This window comes from Balaenoptera ricei, chromosome X (assembly GCF_028023285.1).
Source record: "Balaenoptera ricei isolate mBalRic1 chromosome X, mBalRic1.hap2, whole genome shotgun sequence".
Classification (NCBI taxonomy): Eukaryota; Metazoa; Chordata; class Mammalia; order Artiodactyla; family Balaenopteridae; genus Balaenoptera; species Balaenoptera ricei.
Window position 1 is genome coordinate 18,669,967 of NC_082660.1, and position 19,582 is coordinate 18,689,548.

At 48.1% G+C, this 19,582-nt stretch overlaps 1 protein-coding gene across 1 annotated transcript in view; it reads left to right on the plus strand.

Annotated features, from left to right (window-relative positions):
- Positions 1-508: 508 nt before the first annotated feature.
- SMS (spermine synthase) overlaps positions 509-19,582 on the plus strand; it is a 49,025-nt gene continuing 29,951 nt past the window's right edge. Inside the window, exons 1-2 of the mRNA XM_059910177.1 lie at positions 509-887; positions 16,993-17,113. Of these exons, the coding sequence (XP_059766160.1) occupies positions 839-887; positions 16,993-17,113 (170 nt within the window). The 5' untranslated portion in view covers positions 509-838. The remainder of the gene's footprint in view (positions 888-16,992; positions 17,114-19,582) is intronic.

The following is a 19,582-nucleotide window of genomic DNA, read 5'->3' on the forward strand; positions in this document are numbered from 1 at the left end:
CCAGACACTGATGTTCTCTCCTTTGTCACATCTTGTTGATCACCAGCTACAACCCCGAAGTCAAAGACAAGCTCACAGCGAAAAGGTTCACTGCCACGAATGTAGACATCAGTGGTGGACGAGCAACTCTAGAAGCTGTAATTTCTCAAGTCAACATTAACAACGTTTTCCTCTCACTTGCTTCTTCCCCATTCCCATTTTTCGCAAAAACGTAGGCAACTAACTTGAATACCCAAGAGCTTTCTGTTCTGTGCCGAAACGCAGAGCCGGCCCTGGCTATAGATGATGGAAATGACAATTCTAATAGATTAAGTTGTAGCATTTGAAGAGTTAAGGAAAAGGCGGCAGTACTTTCAGACTCCAGGGTGGATCCCAGCATTTTATTTTCTTGGCTTGGCCAGGAAATCAGAGGGGCCTGGGCTCGGGGGGCCGGTCTGGGGGAAGTGCAGGGGGTGGGCCCCCCGGAAGTCGTGCTGCGTGGTTTAAACCTAAGGTGACCTAACGGATGGCGGGAGCGCCCGCCCGATCCTCAGCGCGGGGCGCGGCCATTGGTGACGCACGCCGGGGAGCACGGCGCCCACGTTTCCACCATTGCCTTAGCGCGGCCTCACACCCGGCGCTCGGAGTCCGGGGCTGCGGGCGTCCTCGCTTCCTCCCTCCCGGAGGCGGGCCCGACCCCGCCCCCGCGCCCCGGGTGGCTCCCGGCGGTCCCTCCTACCTCCTACCCTCGGCCTCCCCGGCGCGGCGCACTCCCCGCCGGCCGCAGCCTGACACGCCGCGCGGCCCCCCAGTCTCCCCGGCCGCCTCCCCCAGGCATGGCCCAGGGCCTCGCCTCACTATGGCAGCAGCACGACACAGCACCCTTGACTTCATGCTCGGCGCCAAAGGTGAGGGCGCGCGCCCGCCACCTGCCCCGTCGCTCCCGCCGCCGGGCGGGTTGGGGCTGGCGGGGCCGGGCGGGGCGCGCGCCGCGGGCCGAACAATGCGGACGGCCGCGCGGCCCCGGCCCCGGCGCTGGCGTCTCCCGGGCTGCCGCTTGCACCGGCGCTCGCGTGGAGGCCGCGCTCCTGCTCCCGCCGCGCTCCGTCCCGGCGGCAGCACGGGGCCCGGGGGGGCCGCGCCGGCTCCCTCCTCGACCCCGACCGGGCCGCCGTCCGGGGCCCGGGTCGCCCACCCGCGCCCTACTCGGGCTCGGCCGCCCCCGCCGGGGGTCCCCTCGCGCCCTGGGCGCAGGAGGAAGAGTCCGGGTGGCCGCGGCCCCCCCTGGGGCTTTCCCCGTTCCCCGAGGCGGGTAAATTCCCCCGGGGGTGGGGGCTCCCCTCGTGCGAGCCGGGGCTGGGGCAGGACCGCGCCGCGCTCGCAGAATTCTCAGCCGACTGCGTAGGAGACAGATTCCCCCGGAAAGGGACGGGGCACGGGAAAAGGAAACGATGATTATATTATTATTGGGGGGGTGGGGGGTGAAGTCCCAGCGCGGGAACTCTAAGTCTCCGAATCGGGGAGGCTCGGGAGACTGCGAGCCGGCCAGAACAGAGGGCTGGAAAAGTCCGGACCGACTGCAGAAATTGTGGAGAGGAAGGGTATTTTGCATCCTTTTTTCCTGGGTGCGTCTAAAGCGGAGGGGGGGAGGGGGGAGGGGTAGGACTGCTGGTCTTTTTTCTGGTGGATTTTTTTTTTTTTTTTTGCCGGGCCCAGCGGCATGCGGGATCTTAGTTCCCCGACCAGGGATCGAACACGTGCCCCCTGCATTGGGCGTGCGGAGTCTTAACCCCTGGACCGCCAGGGAAGTCCCTCTGGTGGCTTTTAAACCTGTGAGTGCCGCAGACTTGAATCTGCGCTTCCGGTTTGTCCCACTTGGAGCGTCTCACCCAGGTCTTGCTTTTTCACTGTCTTCCTCCAGTTGGCTGGAGCCACCTTTTCTGTTACCATTGAAAACATTACTTTCACACTTTCTTTCTCCCCTGCCCCTTTTTTTAAACTTCTGAGTAATCACTTTGCATTTTCTCCTCCAGTTTAAAGGATTTTCGAAGGCATAAGATGAGGGGGAAAAAAAAAAGACCTCAGGGATTTGGACAAGACCTAGTTTTGTGTCCTGTGTTGATTGGCTCTGCTTGTGACTTTGGCTTTATTTCTCAACCTGTCTGAGCTGCTTCTTCCCTGTGGTAAAAAGGGGGAAGGGTAGGGCGCACTTCGTTGGGCACCCCCATCCCCCAGGGCTTTTAATGTTAATGGAGTTGCTGGAAAACTCTACAGGGTTGTGAAGTAATATCAGTGTATTTGGGTGGTGGGGAAGTGACTAGGAGAAAAAAGCATTTCTTAGTTCCCTCCTTTCTTAGGTGAGGCTGGAGGGAAGGGAGGCGGCTGGGGAGAATCAGGAGATAAAATGGTGATTGGAGCCGGCTAAAAGGTTTTCTTGAGTAATTAGCCTGCCAGTTTCACTGGGAGGGTGAGGCTTGAGGAAGAAATAGTGGTTCAAGGCCACTCAGCTGCTGAGTTGAGTTTCTGGTGGCAGTCTTGTGTGAGCGCTCACCTGTGCTTATTGAGTGTGGGTTTTCCAGGCTCTAAGGAGGGTATCGATGAGGCCGGAAGATTCTGGCCCTTCCCTCAGCCTGAGTGTCCTTGCCTGAAGCCTTAAACAGCTTTCAGCTAAATTCAGGTGTTGTCTGTTGAAATGGTTGCTCCCAATGGACTTCTGTATTCTGTTGTAGAAGCCGGGAAAACCTTCCCTTAATTGTATGAAGAAAAAGTGAGAGAACTTGAACGTTTTGGGCAGGCACTGGCTAGGGAGGGAGAGAGAACCATGGACGTGCAGTTTGGAAGGGAGCAGGAGAAGCTGGCGGGCTCGAAGTTGGCGAGGTGTGGAAGTGGCATCTAAATAATTTAGTCGTGTGAAGAGAAAGTAAAAAATAAAAAAATTGAGAATTCCCAGTCACTATTTTTTTTTTTTTTTTTTGCCTGCGTTGGGTCGTCGTTGCTGCGCGCGGGCTTTCTCTAGTTGAGGTGAGCGGGGGCTACTCTTTGTTGTGGTGCGCGGGCTTCTCATTGCGGTGGCTTCTCTTGTTGCGGAGCACGGGCTCTAGGCGCGCGGGCTTCAGTAGTTGTGGCGCACGGTGGCATGTGGGATCCTCCCGGACCAGGAATCGAACCCATGTCCCCTGCATTGGCAGGCGGATTCTTAACCACTGCGCCACCAGGGAAGTCCCCCAGCCAGTTACTCTTAATTCCCAGATTGTTGATCTTCAAGATGAGAAAGTTTTTTGTTTTTTGTTTTCAAAGATGAGAAAGTTTTGATGACAAGGTGAACATTCTAGAAAGAGATCCTAAGGGGACATGTATGTATGCATCTGTATTAGATCTTGAGTCCCTACAGAACTGTTTTGGGAGTAAGAGGACCCTGATTCTTATTGTATTCCCCCCATCACTTGATTTTGGGGGGAGGCATGATGCCCTTGCTGTCTGTAGGTATCCACCCTTGTAGAATAAGGGGATCTGGCTAAACTAGGATCTGTTTTTGGTTTTCATTAAGGGGCACTTGGTGAGAAGTCTACCACCTGTGAGGTCTTCAAAAACATTTATTTTAATTGATAATAATGAGTCAAAAGGCATTACTCTTGGCATGTGAGTATTGGATGTGACTCAAGGGTGAGTCAAATGCCTGTGGAGCCTGGAATTATGTTCTTTTTCTCATTTGTCAGTAATCCTTCCTCATGCTCCAGTTCCATGATGTGATTTTAATGGAATTAAACTTGAACCACTTAGTTATGTTATGTTGCGATTCTGTATAACTTGGTTACCAGTGCAAGCCAGCTAGTACCCAGCAGCCACTGGGCCACTGAGGGCAATTATAGGTTGGGCCTGGCGGTGCCTGTTTAGTTCTGGCTGATGAGGTAACTCAGGAAATTTTAATTTCTGCTGAAAAAAAATCTCACCTTTGATCCTCTCATAAGTGAAGTATTGGACTGTGAAGGCTCTTGAGCCCAGAAAACATTTTGTGACTTCTCAGCCTGAGGCTAGCAAGAATAAACATGTCCCACATTAGTATAGCTTGAGCATCTCTGGGCAGGTGGAGGACACGTGGTTTGTTTATGCTAGGCAGCCAGCGAGTGTTCTGCGTAGACCGAGTGAGGTACGCACGACCTCTGCCCACCCTGGAAGGGTAGGGTTGCAGTCTTCCTTTCCATGTCCATTTCTTCCCCGGGCTGGGAGTGTCTTTGAAGGGTGACCTCCAGGGTCTGTATCCTGGACACAGTTCTGATACATCATAGATGTTTGAGAAGTACTGGTTAAATGGACCTGATTGATGTTATGATAAAGGTGGAAAGCTAGTTCAAGTCCACTAGGGGAAAACAAGGCACACGTTTACCTTTAGAATTAAGAGGATGGGTCCTGAGTGAGGAGATGTGACTGATGCTGTTGTGTCTGTCCTTTGGATCACTGAGTTATAGTTTACGTAGGGAAACAGAGTGACTTGTGTCATTCAAATTAACAAATTAGTTTTATAACAGAAATTTATTTAGTAAATTAAGGACACGGGAGTTCCCTGGTGGCCTAGTGGTTAGGATTCTGGGCTTTCACTGCCATGGCCCAGGTTCAGTCCCTGGTCGGGGAACTGAGACCCCACAAGTGCGCGGCGCTGCCAAAAAAAAAAAAAAAAAAACCCAAAACAAAACAACAACAAAAAAACCATAAGCCTGCTTGGGAATTATGGGCTTAGCTGAAAAATGTTGAGGGTAAGGGTTCTTAAGTTGTGTGCCTTTGGCCCTCATTGGGGAAGCCTGTGGAGCGCTTCTCAGAATAAGAATTTTAAATGCATAAAATAACCCATTTATTTAAAATAACATTCTCAAAATAAAACCCCTAATATGTGACATAGTAAATAGTAATATGTGCTTCTTTCATAACACATTAAAATACAGTCTAGCTGCAGGCCTCATAATTTCCAAATTTCCGTAATTTCGGAGTAGAGCCGAGAAAATCAGTACTTCAGCTGTCATTTGATCAGGAAAAGCTGTGCTTCTGTTGTGACAATGGCCAGGTAGTTGATAATGTGTGGTTTTACAAGCATAATTGAAAAAAATGCTAAGTTTCAATTAGTGAAAATAAGGATGTATACTTTTTGCCATCCATGTTCACAGAGCCCCTGAATTGTGTCCCCTGGCCCTTGGGAGTCCATAGACCCCAGGTTCAGGCCCCCCAGGAGCTGGAGAGAGAACTGGGACTGTCATTTCTCTATATTGTTCCTTTTGGGAGGAGGTTTCCACTCAGGCCAAAGCTGTAAGCAAATGTCCCCACTTCTTCAAAACATCTTTTTGAAAACAAAAAAGCCAGTGTTTACTAATTGCTTCCTGGGCTACGCATTGCCCTAAGCGCATAACACATTATTTTATGTAATCCTCACAACAGCCCTATGGTGGGTTTTATCCCCATTTTAAAGATGAATAAATAGGCCCATTGAAGTTTTTCTCCTTTTAAGTGGGCTACCTGTGATTCAAAGCCCTGTCTATTTGATTCCAAGTCCTTTGTTAATTCCACAACCATGAAGCCTCTTAGTTAAGGCAATGGCTGCGTGTCCCCCCCCCCCCCCCCCCCCCAGTTTATCACTATATGGAGACCTTTTTTGTCTCTTCACCTTGGGAGGTGCTACCAGCATCTAGTAGGCCAGGGGTGATTTTAAACATCCTACAGTGCACAGCATTGACAAGCCAACATATCTGTGGTGCTGGGGTAGAGAATCCCTGGTGTAAGTTCTAGCCAGGTTGTTGCAGTGATCTGGATGACAAATCATCAGCAAAATTTCCCTGGTTCTTTTTGGAAGTGTCCGTGGTGCAGGGAAGGAGGATGGGCCTTACCTTCCCCTGAGGTTTGCACTGGGGCCAGTTAGCACTTCCTACCGAGCAAAGCCTGTGGCTTCAGGTGACCCCCCCCCCCCCATTTCCTGAACCATCTTGGACCTCTCCACCAAGCTCCCGCTCTTCCATGTATTTATTGAGCTCCTTTCTGGCGGAAGCATATCATCTTCATGTACTTACTTAATTAATTAATTTAACATCTTTATTGGAGTATAATTGCTTTACAATGTTGTGTTAGTTTCTGCTGTATAACAAAGTGAATCAGCTATATGTATACATATATCCCCATATCCCCTCCCTCTTGCGTCTCCCTCCCACTGTCTTCGTGTATTTTAAATTTATTTTATTTATTTATTTTGGCTGCATTGGGTCTTTGTTGCTGCGCGCGGGCCCTTTCCAGCTGCGGTGAGCAGGGGCCACTCTTCGTTGAGGTGCGCAGGCCTCTCATTGCAGTGGCCTATTTTGCTGTGGAGCACGGGCTCCAGGCGCGCCGGCTTCAGTAGTTGTGCCACGTGGGCTCAGTAGTTGTGGCTCGCGGGATCTAGAGCGCAGGCTCAGTAGTTGTGGCGCACGGGCCCAGCTGCTCTGCGGCATGTGGGATCTTCCTGGACCAGGGTTTGAACCCGTGTGCCCTGCACTGGGAGGCGGATTCCCAACCACTGCAGCACCAGGGAAGCCCACCTTCGTGTATTTTAAATAGCTATAACTATAAGCATAAAACCTAAACAAGTTTTGATTGCATCTAGCTTTTTTGTTCTTTTGTTCAAGAGTAGAAAAAGCTTTCTCCCTACGCCCTCAGCATTATGATTGTCCCATCACACTTTATCCACCACTGTGATAGAGAACACCCACACCCGCTTTAACGATGAAACCTTGGGCGGCTGATGAATGGGAAAATGCATGCGTGGGCCCCACTCTAGACTGACTTGAATCACAGTCTTTGAGGGGAGGGTAGTACCTGGAATTTACATTTTTAACCAGCTTTCCTCCCAGCAATTCTGATGCTGATTATATGAGAACCAGTATAATAGGATCCTCATTAAAAACAAAAAAGCCCCGTGTATCAGAAACCTTCGAGGCACCCATCCACGTCATTAAGTCCTATGGATTCTACCTGCTGCCCTCTCAGATTCCTTGCTCACCTTTTTCCTGGCTACAGCCCTTGGCCACAGTCTCCCTACTTGTCTCCCTCCCTTGTTTGGGAAGGGCTCAGTCAACAGAAACGCAACAGATCCCTGTCCCTTTTCCCATTTAAAAGCCCTCCTGTGAGTCCTCATTACTCTACAGATGAAGTTGAAACTCCTTATCAGCACTTCCAAGGTCCATGAAGGTCCATTTCTACCCGATTCTCCATCCTCACCCAACACACACTTGAGTCTCACACTCCTTGTGCTTCCAAGTAGAACCTGGACTCAGAATTTTCTAACAGCTCTGGGGAAGGTATTTTTCTGTGTGACGTAGGTGTTCTCTCATACCTTAATTGTCTTTGAAAATGTTTTCTGGATTGCTTGGGGGAGGTCCCTTGTTAGAGTCTGCCTACATTTGGCATGCTCCTTTGCTTTGTTGGGATTTAAAAAAAAACTCCCTTTTCCCCAACTCTGCAAGATTCTTAATTGCACTGATCATGCTCTATTTGACCCCAGGCTGAATAATTGCACATTGCTGGGAATTCATTTTGTGAGCTTGCCATTAAAAAATTGTGTAAACCTTAATGGTTTTTTAGAATATAGTTCCGCAGTTATACCTCTGTCTTTAAACCTGTAGAGGTGGTATATGGTAAAATTAGTTTGTGCTTTATATCAAAAAGCCTCATCTAGTTCCTACTTGGTAGTTCTCTATTGTTTTAAATGCTTTGGAAGGGATAACAGCTGTTTTAGAAATTGATTCCATAATCCAGGCATTTAGGAACAATCACCCCACCCCAGCTAACAAGGGAGGTATTTTTTCAAGTAATCTGAAGCTCTGCAGGTGATGTTTCTTAAAAAGAGTGTTTTCCAATTTAATAAGCAACTGGTAGATGATTTGTCTTTAGGGTGTTTTGTCTGTTTTGTTTTTGTGGGGGAAAGCCAGTTTTGTTTTGCACTGGAGGAGTTACCAATTTGGAGTCTTTGTATCCTCTTTTTTTTTTTTTTTTTTTTTTTTGGCCTCCCTGCCTGGCATGTGGGATCTTAGTTCCCCCACCAGGGAATCAAACCTGTGCCCCCTGCAGTGGACGCGCTGATTCTTAACCACTGGACCACCAGGGAAGTCCTGGAATCTTTGTATCCTCTTAATTGTATAATGAAATTGGCCATATTTGAATCAGCATTCAAAGGCCTTCCCTACCTTCTTGGGAGGTAGACTGAAGTGCTGTGGTCTCTCATAGCTTTGAAAAGTTAGAGCTTTTGGTGTTGGACTTGGGACCCTGGGTAAGATTTGGCATTACGGGCTTTATAATTTGAATTGAGACCACCGTGTTTATACTAACCCTTGGCACGTAAGGATTAGCTCGAAAGTTACTGGATTGTGGTTGGGCCTCTGTTTAAAAACGTGTTCAAGAAAGCTATTATTGAGTTTAGTTTTTGGAGTCACGCATGCTCTGCGCGTTTTAATCCACCATTTCACTGCAGTTGTAACCTAAGCCTGCTGGTGTGTGCTGCGGCTCCAACCACCATTTCATGGTAGTTTAATTACAGGCTCAGTTCTTTTGAAAAGTCAGGAAACCTCCTCAGTTGAATTCTGCCAGCCAAGTATGTAAACCATTGCACAAATGCTCTTTTAAACCCTTACGACTGGGCATTTTTCCAGACCCCAGGAAAAAGGCAACTCTGGAGCCCAAAGTTGTGGTGGGCCTGCAGTTCGTTAAACTGATGATGTCACCTGTGTTCTGGAATGAGCCCCTGAGTTAGTGGCCGCACTTGTGATCAAAGGCATTCATGGGCTAAGTGGCAAAGTCAAAAGGAGCTGGTAAGAGCCAGGAGCATGTTCTGGGTTCCTGAGCTGACTTGACCCTCTGGGTAGTTTCCCATGTACCTTAATTTCGCCCTTTGCGTGAAGGCACCAGTGATACCAATATCCCACACACTGTGTTGTTGGGTGGGATGTCCAATAAAATGTTTGGAAGAGTGTCAAATGATACATGAAACACTTAACACTAATTGCAGTACTTAGCGCTGAGTACTTTGAAATTGTGCCAGTGGGTAAAGATGATCTGTTATAAAGAGGTGTGAATTTCACTTACTGAAAGATAAGGCAAGTTCTGCTGGCAGAAGAAGAGGCAGAAAATAAAGGGTTGGCATGTGATTTGAAGGTTGGTCTACTTAAAGGACCTCTCTAAGTTACTAAAGCAGAATTTTATGAAGACATTTTGATTTTTAAGATAACACTTCCATGGGTTTGTGTTGCATGACTGTTTTCCCTGGAATGGAAATTTCTCCTGTGAGAATCCTGAGCAACTTCTAGGATACTGTTACATTTAGCACCAAATTGTCTCTTCTGAAGGACTGCAGATCACAGTGGTCAAGCAAGACCGATAGGATAATGGGCATTCTGAATTTCTAGAAAATATTAGAAGATTTCTCAAACTGGGTTCAACATGGGGCCCTTTCTCTTTTTTTTATTGAGGTGTTACTGACACATAATATTGTATTAGTTGCAGGCTACAACTAATTACAGCATCGTAATTCGATACTTGTATGTGTTGTGAAATGATCACCACAATAAGTCTAGTTAACATCTGTCACCATACATAGGTTGAAAATTATTTTTTCCTGTGATGAGAACTTTTAACACCTACTCTTAGTAACTTTCACATATGCAGTACGGTATTAAAACTATAGTCACCATGCTGTACATTACATCCTATGACTTACTCTTGGGACCCTTTTTCTTAGAACCAGTGCCATGGATCACACTTGGGGAAACAGTAGTGGTGTAGGTTTTATAAATGGTTTAACACTGAATTTTTGAACTGTTTAATGCTGCAGCTAAGTGGCCCAGTTGTTCTGGGATTGTGAGGAAGGGGATCATGGGCCTGTCAGTCCAAGTGTTCCTAAGTGGGGTTTGTCTAGGTTGGAGAGAAAAAGAGCTTACTATCAGTTTATTCCCTTTGGAATATGATAGGTCTTAAAAAAAAAAAAAAAGGCATTTTGTGAATGGTTTTTGTTTAAGAGTTCCCATGTATATTTTTTTCTTTTGATGAAGGATATGGCTTTGCTTGAAGAAACTCCAGAAGCTGTTCAAATAATGGTTTATGCATTTGTCTTTTTACATGTTTTTGTTTAAGTTATGTGCTCATTTTAGACTACCTGCAGGGTGTAGGGAAATAGAAAGGGGGAAACCCAGATCTCTCATCTTATCACAAGTAGATAACCTGTTGATGTTTTGGTGTCTGGGACAAATGGCTTATTGTCCCATATTTAACTAATCAGGGGGCAACACAGTGTCATGATTAAAAGCACTGGATCTTTGGAGCCCGGCTGCTTGAGTTTGGATCCTAGCTCTTAGCTCTACCACTTACAGGCCTTAAATGTGTATGTAACCTTGGGCACATCTTGACCTCTAGGCCTTATTGAGACATCCTTGCCTCCTTACTGATAGCATTCAGTCTATTACCATTAAGTAGGATGCTGGTTGTACGTTTTTTTTTTTTAATTTTTATTTATTTATTCATTTATTTTTGGCTGCGTTGGGTCTTTGTTGCTGCGCGCGGGCTTTCTCTAGTTGTGGCGAGCGGGGGCTACTCTTCCGTGTGGTGCGCGGGATTCTCATTGCGGTGGCTTTTCTTGTTGCGGAGCACAAGCTCTAGGTGCGTGCGCTTCAGTAGTTGTGGCTCGCGGGCTCTAGAGCGCAGGCTCAGTAGTTGTGGCGCACGGGCTTGGTTGCTCCACGGCATGTGGGATCTTCCCGGACCAGGGCTCGAACCCGTGTCCCCTGCATTGGGAGGTGGATTCTTATCCACTGCGCCACCAGGGAAGTCCCCAGTGTACAGTTCTGAGTTTTGACCAATGCATACTGTCCTGTGAACACACCACTGTGAAGATGAGAATATCTGAGAGGATTTTTAAAGCAGATACTTGAATGAGTTCAAACTGTATTTGGAGTCCATTTTCCTTATCTTCCTCTTTTAGGTTTAGGGGTCTGTTGAGAAGACCAGAAAGCTGGTAAACTGCACAACCCAAGCCTGGCTCATAGGTTCTGTGACATGAGAGTCTGGGGTTTTTGGGAAAGGATACCTGCATTTATGTTTCCCCTTGCAGGGAGCTGCAAACGGATCTGCCAACAGCTTCGGGGCCATCTTCCCACTGAGCGCAGATCTCTGAGAGGGGGAGGCGGGAGGAGGGGTGGGGCCTCTGACCTGGATGGTAAATGGGAAGTGTGCATGGAGGAGGCACATCAGGGGGCTCTGGAAATTCCAGGGTCTGGGGAGTGGGAGGTGGGATGGAAGGAGGCTGGGTTTTGGGCCTCACCACTTGGGCATGGTGCAACCATGGGAATAATTAACCACCTGTTGGAGCTTAAATTGCCCGAGCTTTGTGGGAGAGAGAGACCTAGGAGACAGTACAACTGGGGGGGAGGTGGTCCTTGATGGTGTGAAGTGTGGCATTTCCAGCGCATATAAAGATAACGTTTAGCAAGAATAGAAATTCATCTTCTAATTTTATAAGCCAGGTGCTGCTTAAATGTGAGAGAGCAGAGAGGAATGCAGCCACCTAATTTTGCAGAGGGGACTAGTGTGGCTCTGGCCCGCAGCTGGTGCAGGGTGATGACCCTGCAGCGGCAGAGACTTGGCATTGTGTAGCTTAAAGCCCTCATACTTTATGTCCAGAGTTTTCTTAGTTGAAGTGTTTGAAGTTGGAAAAGACTTAAAGGCACAAGTCATGGTCACGGGGTGGAGAGTCCCAGAGTTTTTCTGGAAGTGTGAGAATTGCTTATTTCCTGAGGGCAGCCTCTCTAGTGGAATTCACTTAGTTAAGGAGGTTACAGTATTTTAACCTCTTGAAGCTGAGGAAGAGGGAATCTAACTGAAGCAGGGCGCCTGGTATAGATTTTTATTGGGTGGGACTCTCTTTTCTACTTGGGCTAGTAAGGTTGGGGGGCACAGCTAATCTACTTATGTCCACAGGGCTGCCCACCTGATGGGTAATGATTAAATGGCAGTGCCTGACTGTGAGGGACGGAGAGCTCGAACATTGGTGCTGGCTTCCTTATAGGAACCCTGTGAAGTGGTGCCTCCATTTTATGTTTGATGAAATGAGGTCTGTAAGTGAGGCCAGTGAGTTTGAGTGGTGCAGAGAGGCTGTGGTGGGGGACTTGTGGGAGAAGCTTCAGGGGACCGTTAAGGGGGATCTTAAGTGGCAGAGGGGTATTAACCATTGGTGGGAAGGAGTGGGGAAGTCTGGACAGTGTGGTGAGCATTTGGGTGAGAGGCAGGTTGCAGCTGGATGTACAGGTTTGGGATTCGGCTGTCTGGAGCTGATGGCCAGGGTCAGAGGAATGAGGTTCATTCTCCAAGAGAGCCCTATAAATGGATCCCTGGGACAAAATGAGGCAGGGAGATGAAACCTTGTCTTCCCTTGTCTTCTTTTGACAGTGGTATATTTAATTTGGACTAGACCTCCAATAGACCTCCAAGTTGATTCTTCTTAAGTTATTGTTGAATAAACACACACAAAGTGGGCAGTGGTCTGGAAACGAGGACACTGAGTTGCCCATTGGACAAAGGACACATTCGCCCTGGGACAGGTCTCTGTGTTTCTGAGCACTTTGGAAGGCTCTGAGTGCTTCACTAGTTGCACATCATTCTTGCCTGGGCAGAGTTTTCTAAGAAGTTGTGCCAAGCAACATTTTATTAGCCTAGTTTAGATTACCATGTCTACCTGAAAGCAGTGTGCTTATATCTCTTTTAGCATTGAATCTATTTTCATATTTTCTGATTCATAGGCACTTAGGCATCTCTATTTTGTGTTCCCAAATTTGGGTGCGCTCTGACCCCAGGCTCCTGCTCACGCATGTGTAGAGCATCTAGTAGTTCTCAAGGGACTGCATTGCCCGCCTCCCTTCTGCCCCTGGGAAATTGGGGTGTGGGGTCTTTTTTTTTTTATTTTAACAAAGGCAGGCTCTTCTTGTATTTAGTGGGTATGGCTGGGATTATCAAAAGTCCCGTAAGGAACAGGAAAGTCATTTACACTGTATTTTCAACCCGCGTCGAGGAACCCTGATAGAGCAAGCCCATTTTGTTTGGTCGTGTTACGTGCTCCTTACTAGACAGGCATAAAGGTTGAAATTGGATAATTAATTTCAGAGCATTTTCTGGGGGCCTGTCATGGGTTACCTGTGGCTATAGCTGGCAGGGAGTTTGGACTTTTTTCAGGCCTCCTGTTGTGTTGAATATTTTCTATAACCTTTTGGTGACTGGAGTGTAGTTAGCTTGGAGTTAGTGGGGGTTTATTTTTCTTTTTTTATCTAGTGGTTTAGATCAGTGGTTCTCACACGTGGCTGCACATTAGAATTTCCCAGGGAGCTTTAAAAAAGTGTTGCCTGGGTTCCACCCGCAGATTTTTCTTTAATTGGTCTAGGATGTGGCATCAGAAGTTTTATAACTCTCCAGGTGGTTATAATGCACAGCTAGGATTGAAAACCACTGGTCTAGGTGTTCCAGAGGCTCTGCAGAGATACAGGAATAAGGATGATTAATTTAGCTAGATGAGATTTTCATTTACCCACAAAACATTTGTTGAACACTTGAGATCAAGATGACCAAGGAAGCTACCTTGTTAAGGCTAGTGGATCTCATTTCTTTGGTTTCTTCCAGTTTTCATCTTAAAACCTTGGTTCTGGAAAAGAGATGCTAGGTAGTTGTTTCAGCTCCAGCTCTGCTTTCTGGAGTCCTCTCCAAGGGCTGGGAGCAGCTTGGGTGACAGGGGAGCCCCCAGGTCAGGAGGAAGGTGAATATGAAGTGAGGTGAACAGTGGGCAGAACGGCATGGTCCCCATGTCCCTGGCAGGGCCGGCACACTCTGGCCACAGGGACTGAGCGGTGGCGACAGCCAGCAGGATCATTCAGACCCGGGCTGTTTGTACTGAACTGGGGGTGTAAGCCCACAGTATAGGAATAAGGGAACACTAAACTGGATCTCTTTTGTAATGTGTTTTCCTTCAGTTTGAAACCTGGCTGGAGGGCCTCCATTAGCCCACTCAGTGCCTTTCTGCTAATTGTGCCAGTTTGAAAACGGGGATGGTCGCCACGCTGGGCTTGGCCAGCAGTCAAGGGCTTTGCGTGTATCAGACAAAGACACCCCCTTTTCCTGCCCAGGGGACAGAGTTTGCTCCAGCTCAGCTCCAGGGCCCTCATTCGGTGCACAGCCTGGCCAGCGATCCGCAGGGTGGCCCTGCCTGCACAGCCCTCTTCACCAGCATGGGGGTTTTGTGTCCTGTTTTGTGATGTGCCAGCTGAACCTGGTCTTGAGGCCGTTTACCGGGAGTGATGATTTGTTTTATACACTTTCAAAACAGAAAACATCTGTTCTGGCCAGGGAGGGATTGAATAATTGCATAGTGGCTTTCCTAGTCACAATTCAAGTACTGCTGGGCGCACTTGTGTCCACCGCCCCGCAGCTCAGTCACTTCCACGGTGGCCCGACCCCACCAGGCTTCGTTGACAAACACAAATGGAACGAGGTCAGTTCTTTGTATCAAGTTTGAAATTGAAATTTTTTTCAGGGGCTGAATTCAGTCTTAAAACCACAGTTCTGGGGGATATAATTCAGGCCTCCCCCTTTTAACTTCCTGAAACCAGTTCCAGAGTAGCAAAGCCAGCTAGATTATTCTTTGCCAAATGAGTTTCCCAAAGGCACAGTTTTGCTGGGAACGAGGGAGACCCAAATGAGACAGGAGGCCGCTGCTTGTGCTGGGCGGTGCTTGTGCTCGGGTGGGGCGGCGGTGTGGGCGCTGCTCCGGTGGTCCCTTCCCGATGCGGGGCTTCTTCCTGAAGGGGCCTCAGGTCATTTTGGCCGGGCACAGGGCGTGGCTCCCCCCACGCTCTTCGACCCTGCCCAGGCCCCCGCGGCCTGCTGGACGCTCGCTGCCTCCCTCTTGGGTGAACCCCTGTTGGTATTTTTATGGGGGGTTGCATTCCCTTCGCTCTGCTCACTTCTCTCACACTTGCTGGTACCCCACCAGGTCTCTGGGCCGGGGCTACTTGTCTCTACCTACTCCTGGTGTGCTGTTTGGGGATGCAGTCTGTCATTTAGTTTTGTTCTAAATGTTGTCTGTGAGGTTTGGTTGTGCTATCCTAATTGCTCCGTGTTTGGAGGTTGAGAAGATTAAAAAAATCACTACTCCTTCACTGCCATTTTTGCTACTCCATTTGCTTTTGTTTGTTAAGCAGAGTTAAAATAGGACTTTTGGTGGGTATATTAGTCGGCCAGGGCTGTTGTAACAAAGTACTGTAAACTGGGTGACGTAAAACTACAGAAACGTGTTCTCTCCCAGTTTTGGAGGCTAGAGTCTGAAAACAGAGTATCAGCAGGGCCACACTTACTCCCTCTAAGGGCTCTAGGGGAGAGTCCTTGCTTCCCTCTTCCAGCTTCTGTTGGCTCCACGTGTTCTTGGCTTGTGGCCATTTTCACGCCAGTCTCTACCTTTGTTGTCGTGTTGTCTCCTCCCCCTCCCCCTCCTCCCCCCTCCCCCTCCTCCCCCCTCCCCCTCCTCCCCTCCCCCCTCCTCCTCCCCCCTCCCCCCTCCCCCTCCCCCCTGTGTCTTCTAGGCCTCAGTCTCTAATAAGGACTTAACTGGAATTAGGACCCACCTGGATGCTCCAGGATGATCCATCTCTAGATCCTTAAATTAACTACATCTGCAAAAACCCTTTTCCAAATCAGGTCGCACTCCCAAGTTCTGGGGCTTAGGGTGTGGACGTATCTTTTGGGGGCCACTATTCCACCAACGACAGTTGGGGTGGATGAAATCATCTGCTTTTTAAGTGGCAATTTACATTTTTAAAAATGTCTGCGTAGGCCAGAATAAGACACATGTGCTGCCCAGTTTGGCCTCTGAACCCGGTTTGTGGCCTTCGTTCTTATCGTGCACCAGAAGGTGTTGGGAGCATAGTTCAGATGTCATTGGAGATGGACTCCTGCGTAGATTGAGGAAATCCTTCCAGTCTGTTTTGACACTCCTTAGTTTATGGAAGGAATTCTAGTGTAATTTTCTTGTGAAACCACACTGTGGTCAGCTGTGGATCTTGTTTTTTTTTCTTTTGCCCTCGGTTCAGGTCACAGGGATGCTTTGTTTTGATGCTTTGCAGCCCCTACTCTTTTCCTTCATGTGGAAAAAGCACCAGCCTGTGGAGGGCTCCTGAGACAGTACTCACTAATTCCTTTTGTCTCATCTTGGTTCTTTATCTTACCCTTCTCAAGGAGTGAGTACTTTTGCACATACAACTAGATAAGAATAAATTGCATTTTGTTTTTACCTAAATATCATAATGATGGATGTTCTTGAAGATTGTGGCTTCAAGTGAACCTACAGCGGTTAATGCAATTTCTGTAACCTTGACCTCAGTCCTTGACCTGAGCTCCACTTTGGTAGCAGGGGGTGGGATGGGAGATGGGGTCACAACGGCTAGCAGCTTGTACCATATTGAATTGTTGTTCAGTTTCTACCAGTTAGAGATAGGTTACTGAGTGGCGCCATTTATTTTTTCCAATAATAAAAGCAAGCCATCCTTATTGTAGAACACCTGGAACACAAAGCCAAAAGTTTTGAAGTCGTTTATGATACCCATCAACAGTGGATGGAATTCTTTTTCTAGTACTTTGTATTCTCATTAACTTACTTAAGCTAAAGTGGAATGTCTTTTATTGTGTTTGTATTTCTGGTTTCTGGCTAGCCTGAATATTTTGTTAGGCTATTTCTAGTTTGCTGAATATCTGTCTGCATTTTTGGCACAGCTATTTTGTGGTTGGTGTTGCCATTCTTATTTTGTTCCCTGGTAATCTGAAGCCTCTCCTTGTAGGGTTCAGAACGTTCATGACAAAGGCAATAAACGACGCTGGCAGCTCTGTTCAGGTTTTCTTAAAAGTTCATTCATCAAACTGTGCCTCGCTGGCTTTGCTTCTGAATGTTTCACTCTGACCATCTTGCCTTCTCCCCCTGTTCTCCAGCTGATGGTGAGACCATTCTGAAAGGCCTCCAGTCCATTTTCCAGGAGCGGGGGATGACGGAGTCGGTGCACACCTGGCAGGACCATGGCTATTTAGCGACCTACATAAACAAAAACGGCAGGTGAGGCGGCCTTGAGTGCTCCTCCAGGTCTGAGCACTTCAGCAGTGTGTGTGTGGGGGGGGGGATGTGTGTTTGTGTGTGTGGGTGGATGTGTGTGTAAAGGGCGGTGGTGGGGTGGTGTCCTGGTTTTTTTCTTTCCTCCTTTGGCATCTTTGAGGAGGGGGCTAGAATTCAGTGCCTCTCAGCTCTAGCTGCACAGTAGAATTGCCTGGGAATGCCTTCACAAAATCCATGCCCAGGCACTCCCCCCAGAGATTGAGGCCACTGGGCATCGCGGTTTCTCCAAACACCCCCTGGTGATTCTGTGGGGCCAAGACCCAGAACCCTTGGGCAGCATAAGCAGTGTGAACCGGCAGGCAGTGATCCAGATGGCCGTGCTTCACTTCCAGAGTTTCTGCTGCAGCAGGTCTGGGGCAGCACCCCAAATAGCATTTCTGACAAGCTCCCAGGGGATGTCAATGCTGCCGGTCAGCTGACCCCACTGTGAGAAGCACTGTAATAAGTGGTTATCAATTAACGCAGACCGCAGTCAAATTCAGGATGAGAAAGTCTGCAAGTAGCTTGACAGGAAGCTGAAGGGATCCAGGTGCTGTTTTTGTTTTTTGTTTTTTTCTCCTTAAGACTTTATAGATGATCTAGACTTTTTACCTGATCAATATGTAAATGAAAGTCAACCTAAGACTGGGAAAGGAAATGACTGATAACAGAAGACACTGGTGCATTGAGCTCTTTGCATTTCCCTAAGTCTTGGTTTGTATCTTCTAGACTGTCTTGTGTGTAAAACCGTTAAGATTCTTAGTAATTTGCACTATTAATTTTAAAATGTGAACTCTGGGTATTTTTGATGGCTTTCATTCCGTTCTCTAAGTTCTAGAATTCCACATGGCTTCATTAATGTCCTATATTCTCTCCCTTGTTTTTCTAATTAAAAGAAGACCCCCCCCCCCAATCTTACAGAGGCCCAGAAGACAATGCTGTGAGGTGAGGGAAACTTGTACTTTTGAGCTCAGCCCCGCTTCCATTATTTTCTTTATAAGGGTACATGGTTCACCCCTGTGGTGGTGATTGTTGTTTCTGACTATGTAGCAAATGTCCATATATGCCTGTAGCAGATACCTCCAACGTATCTAAAATGATTTCTTCTCAAGGGTGACCCAAACCCTCTACTGCCTCCGTCCTCGGGCTTTGGCCCAGTTAATGGTGAGTCCCATAGAAGCGGAGGTCTGCAGCTGGCCTTGCACCCTCCAGCCTCTCTTTTCCATCCTCCCTGCCCCCATGTCTCACTGTCCTAGCTGTGGTCCGTCATTTGGGGACACAGCAATCAGACCTTGCCTCTCTCCCAGCTCGGTAGGTTCCTCCTCCACTCCAGGTGAAGCCTTGCATCTCTTACCACCTCCTAAAGGCCTTTGCAGCTGGGCGCAACCAACCTCTTTACCTCAGTTCTTGAATCTTCTGCCCTAGACACCAATCCCAGTTTTCTAGAAGGCTTAGGATTCTTCCTGGAAGGGAGTTTTTGAGTAATGAGAGCTGTTGGAAGTTGGTTCTGAAAGCAAAAAAAAGAGAAAAATTAACATGCTTATTAGTTTACTTTTTTTTTTTTTTGGCCGTGCCGCACAGCTTGCAGGATCTTAGTTCCCCAACCAGGGATGGAACTTGGCCCCTTGCAGTGGAAGCACGGAGTCCTATCCATTAGTCTACTAGGGAGTTCCCTAACATGCTTAGTTTAAAACCTTGTTTTCCACACTGGTCTTCCTCTCCTCTCAGTTGGTTAGCTGGGACCCATCCCCATGCGGCCTGTCGTGAAACCTCACTCCTCTCTTCCATGCCCAGGCACCTGTCGGCTCAGGGTAGGGACTGCAGCTCCCAGCCGGGCTTCTGGCCTGACTTCTGGTTAATGACCCCTTTGTGTGTGGTCCTGGTCCTCAGTCACCTTTTTTCTTGGTCTCCATTTTCTCCCCCTTGCAACTCTTCCTCTTTCTTTATTTCCGGTTTTAATCCGGTGAGGTTTGACTCTACCTTTCGGCATTCTCTGTGTTCCTAGGTTCTCTGGTGGGGGATTCTTTGCTAGAACCACCTGGCTGGTTAAGAGGTGGCATTTCTCTCTCCTTCCTTTACCCCTGGCCCCTCTCCTTTGTGTGGCTGGTGGTGGTGGTGGGTGGGGATGGTCAGCTCGTGCAGGTGCAGATGAGTTTGTGGTGTCCTGGGCCTGAACTTGATTTTGAGGCCATTTAAGGGCTGAAGGTGAAAATTAACTAGTTGTATTTTTTTTTTAAATATTTATTTATTTTATTTATTTGGCTGTATCGGGTCTTAGTTGCGGCACGCAGGATCTTCATTGCAGCACGCGGGATCTTTTGTTGCAGCACAGGCTCTCTAGTTGTACTGCGCAGGCTCTAGAGCGCACGGGCTTAGTTGCTCTGCAGCGTGTGGGATCTTAGTTCCTCGAACAGGGATTGAACCTGTGTCCCC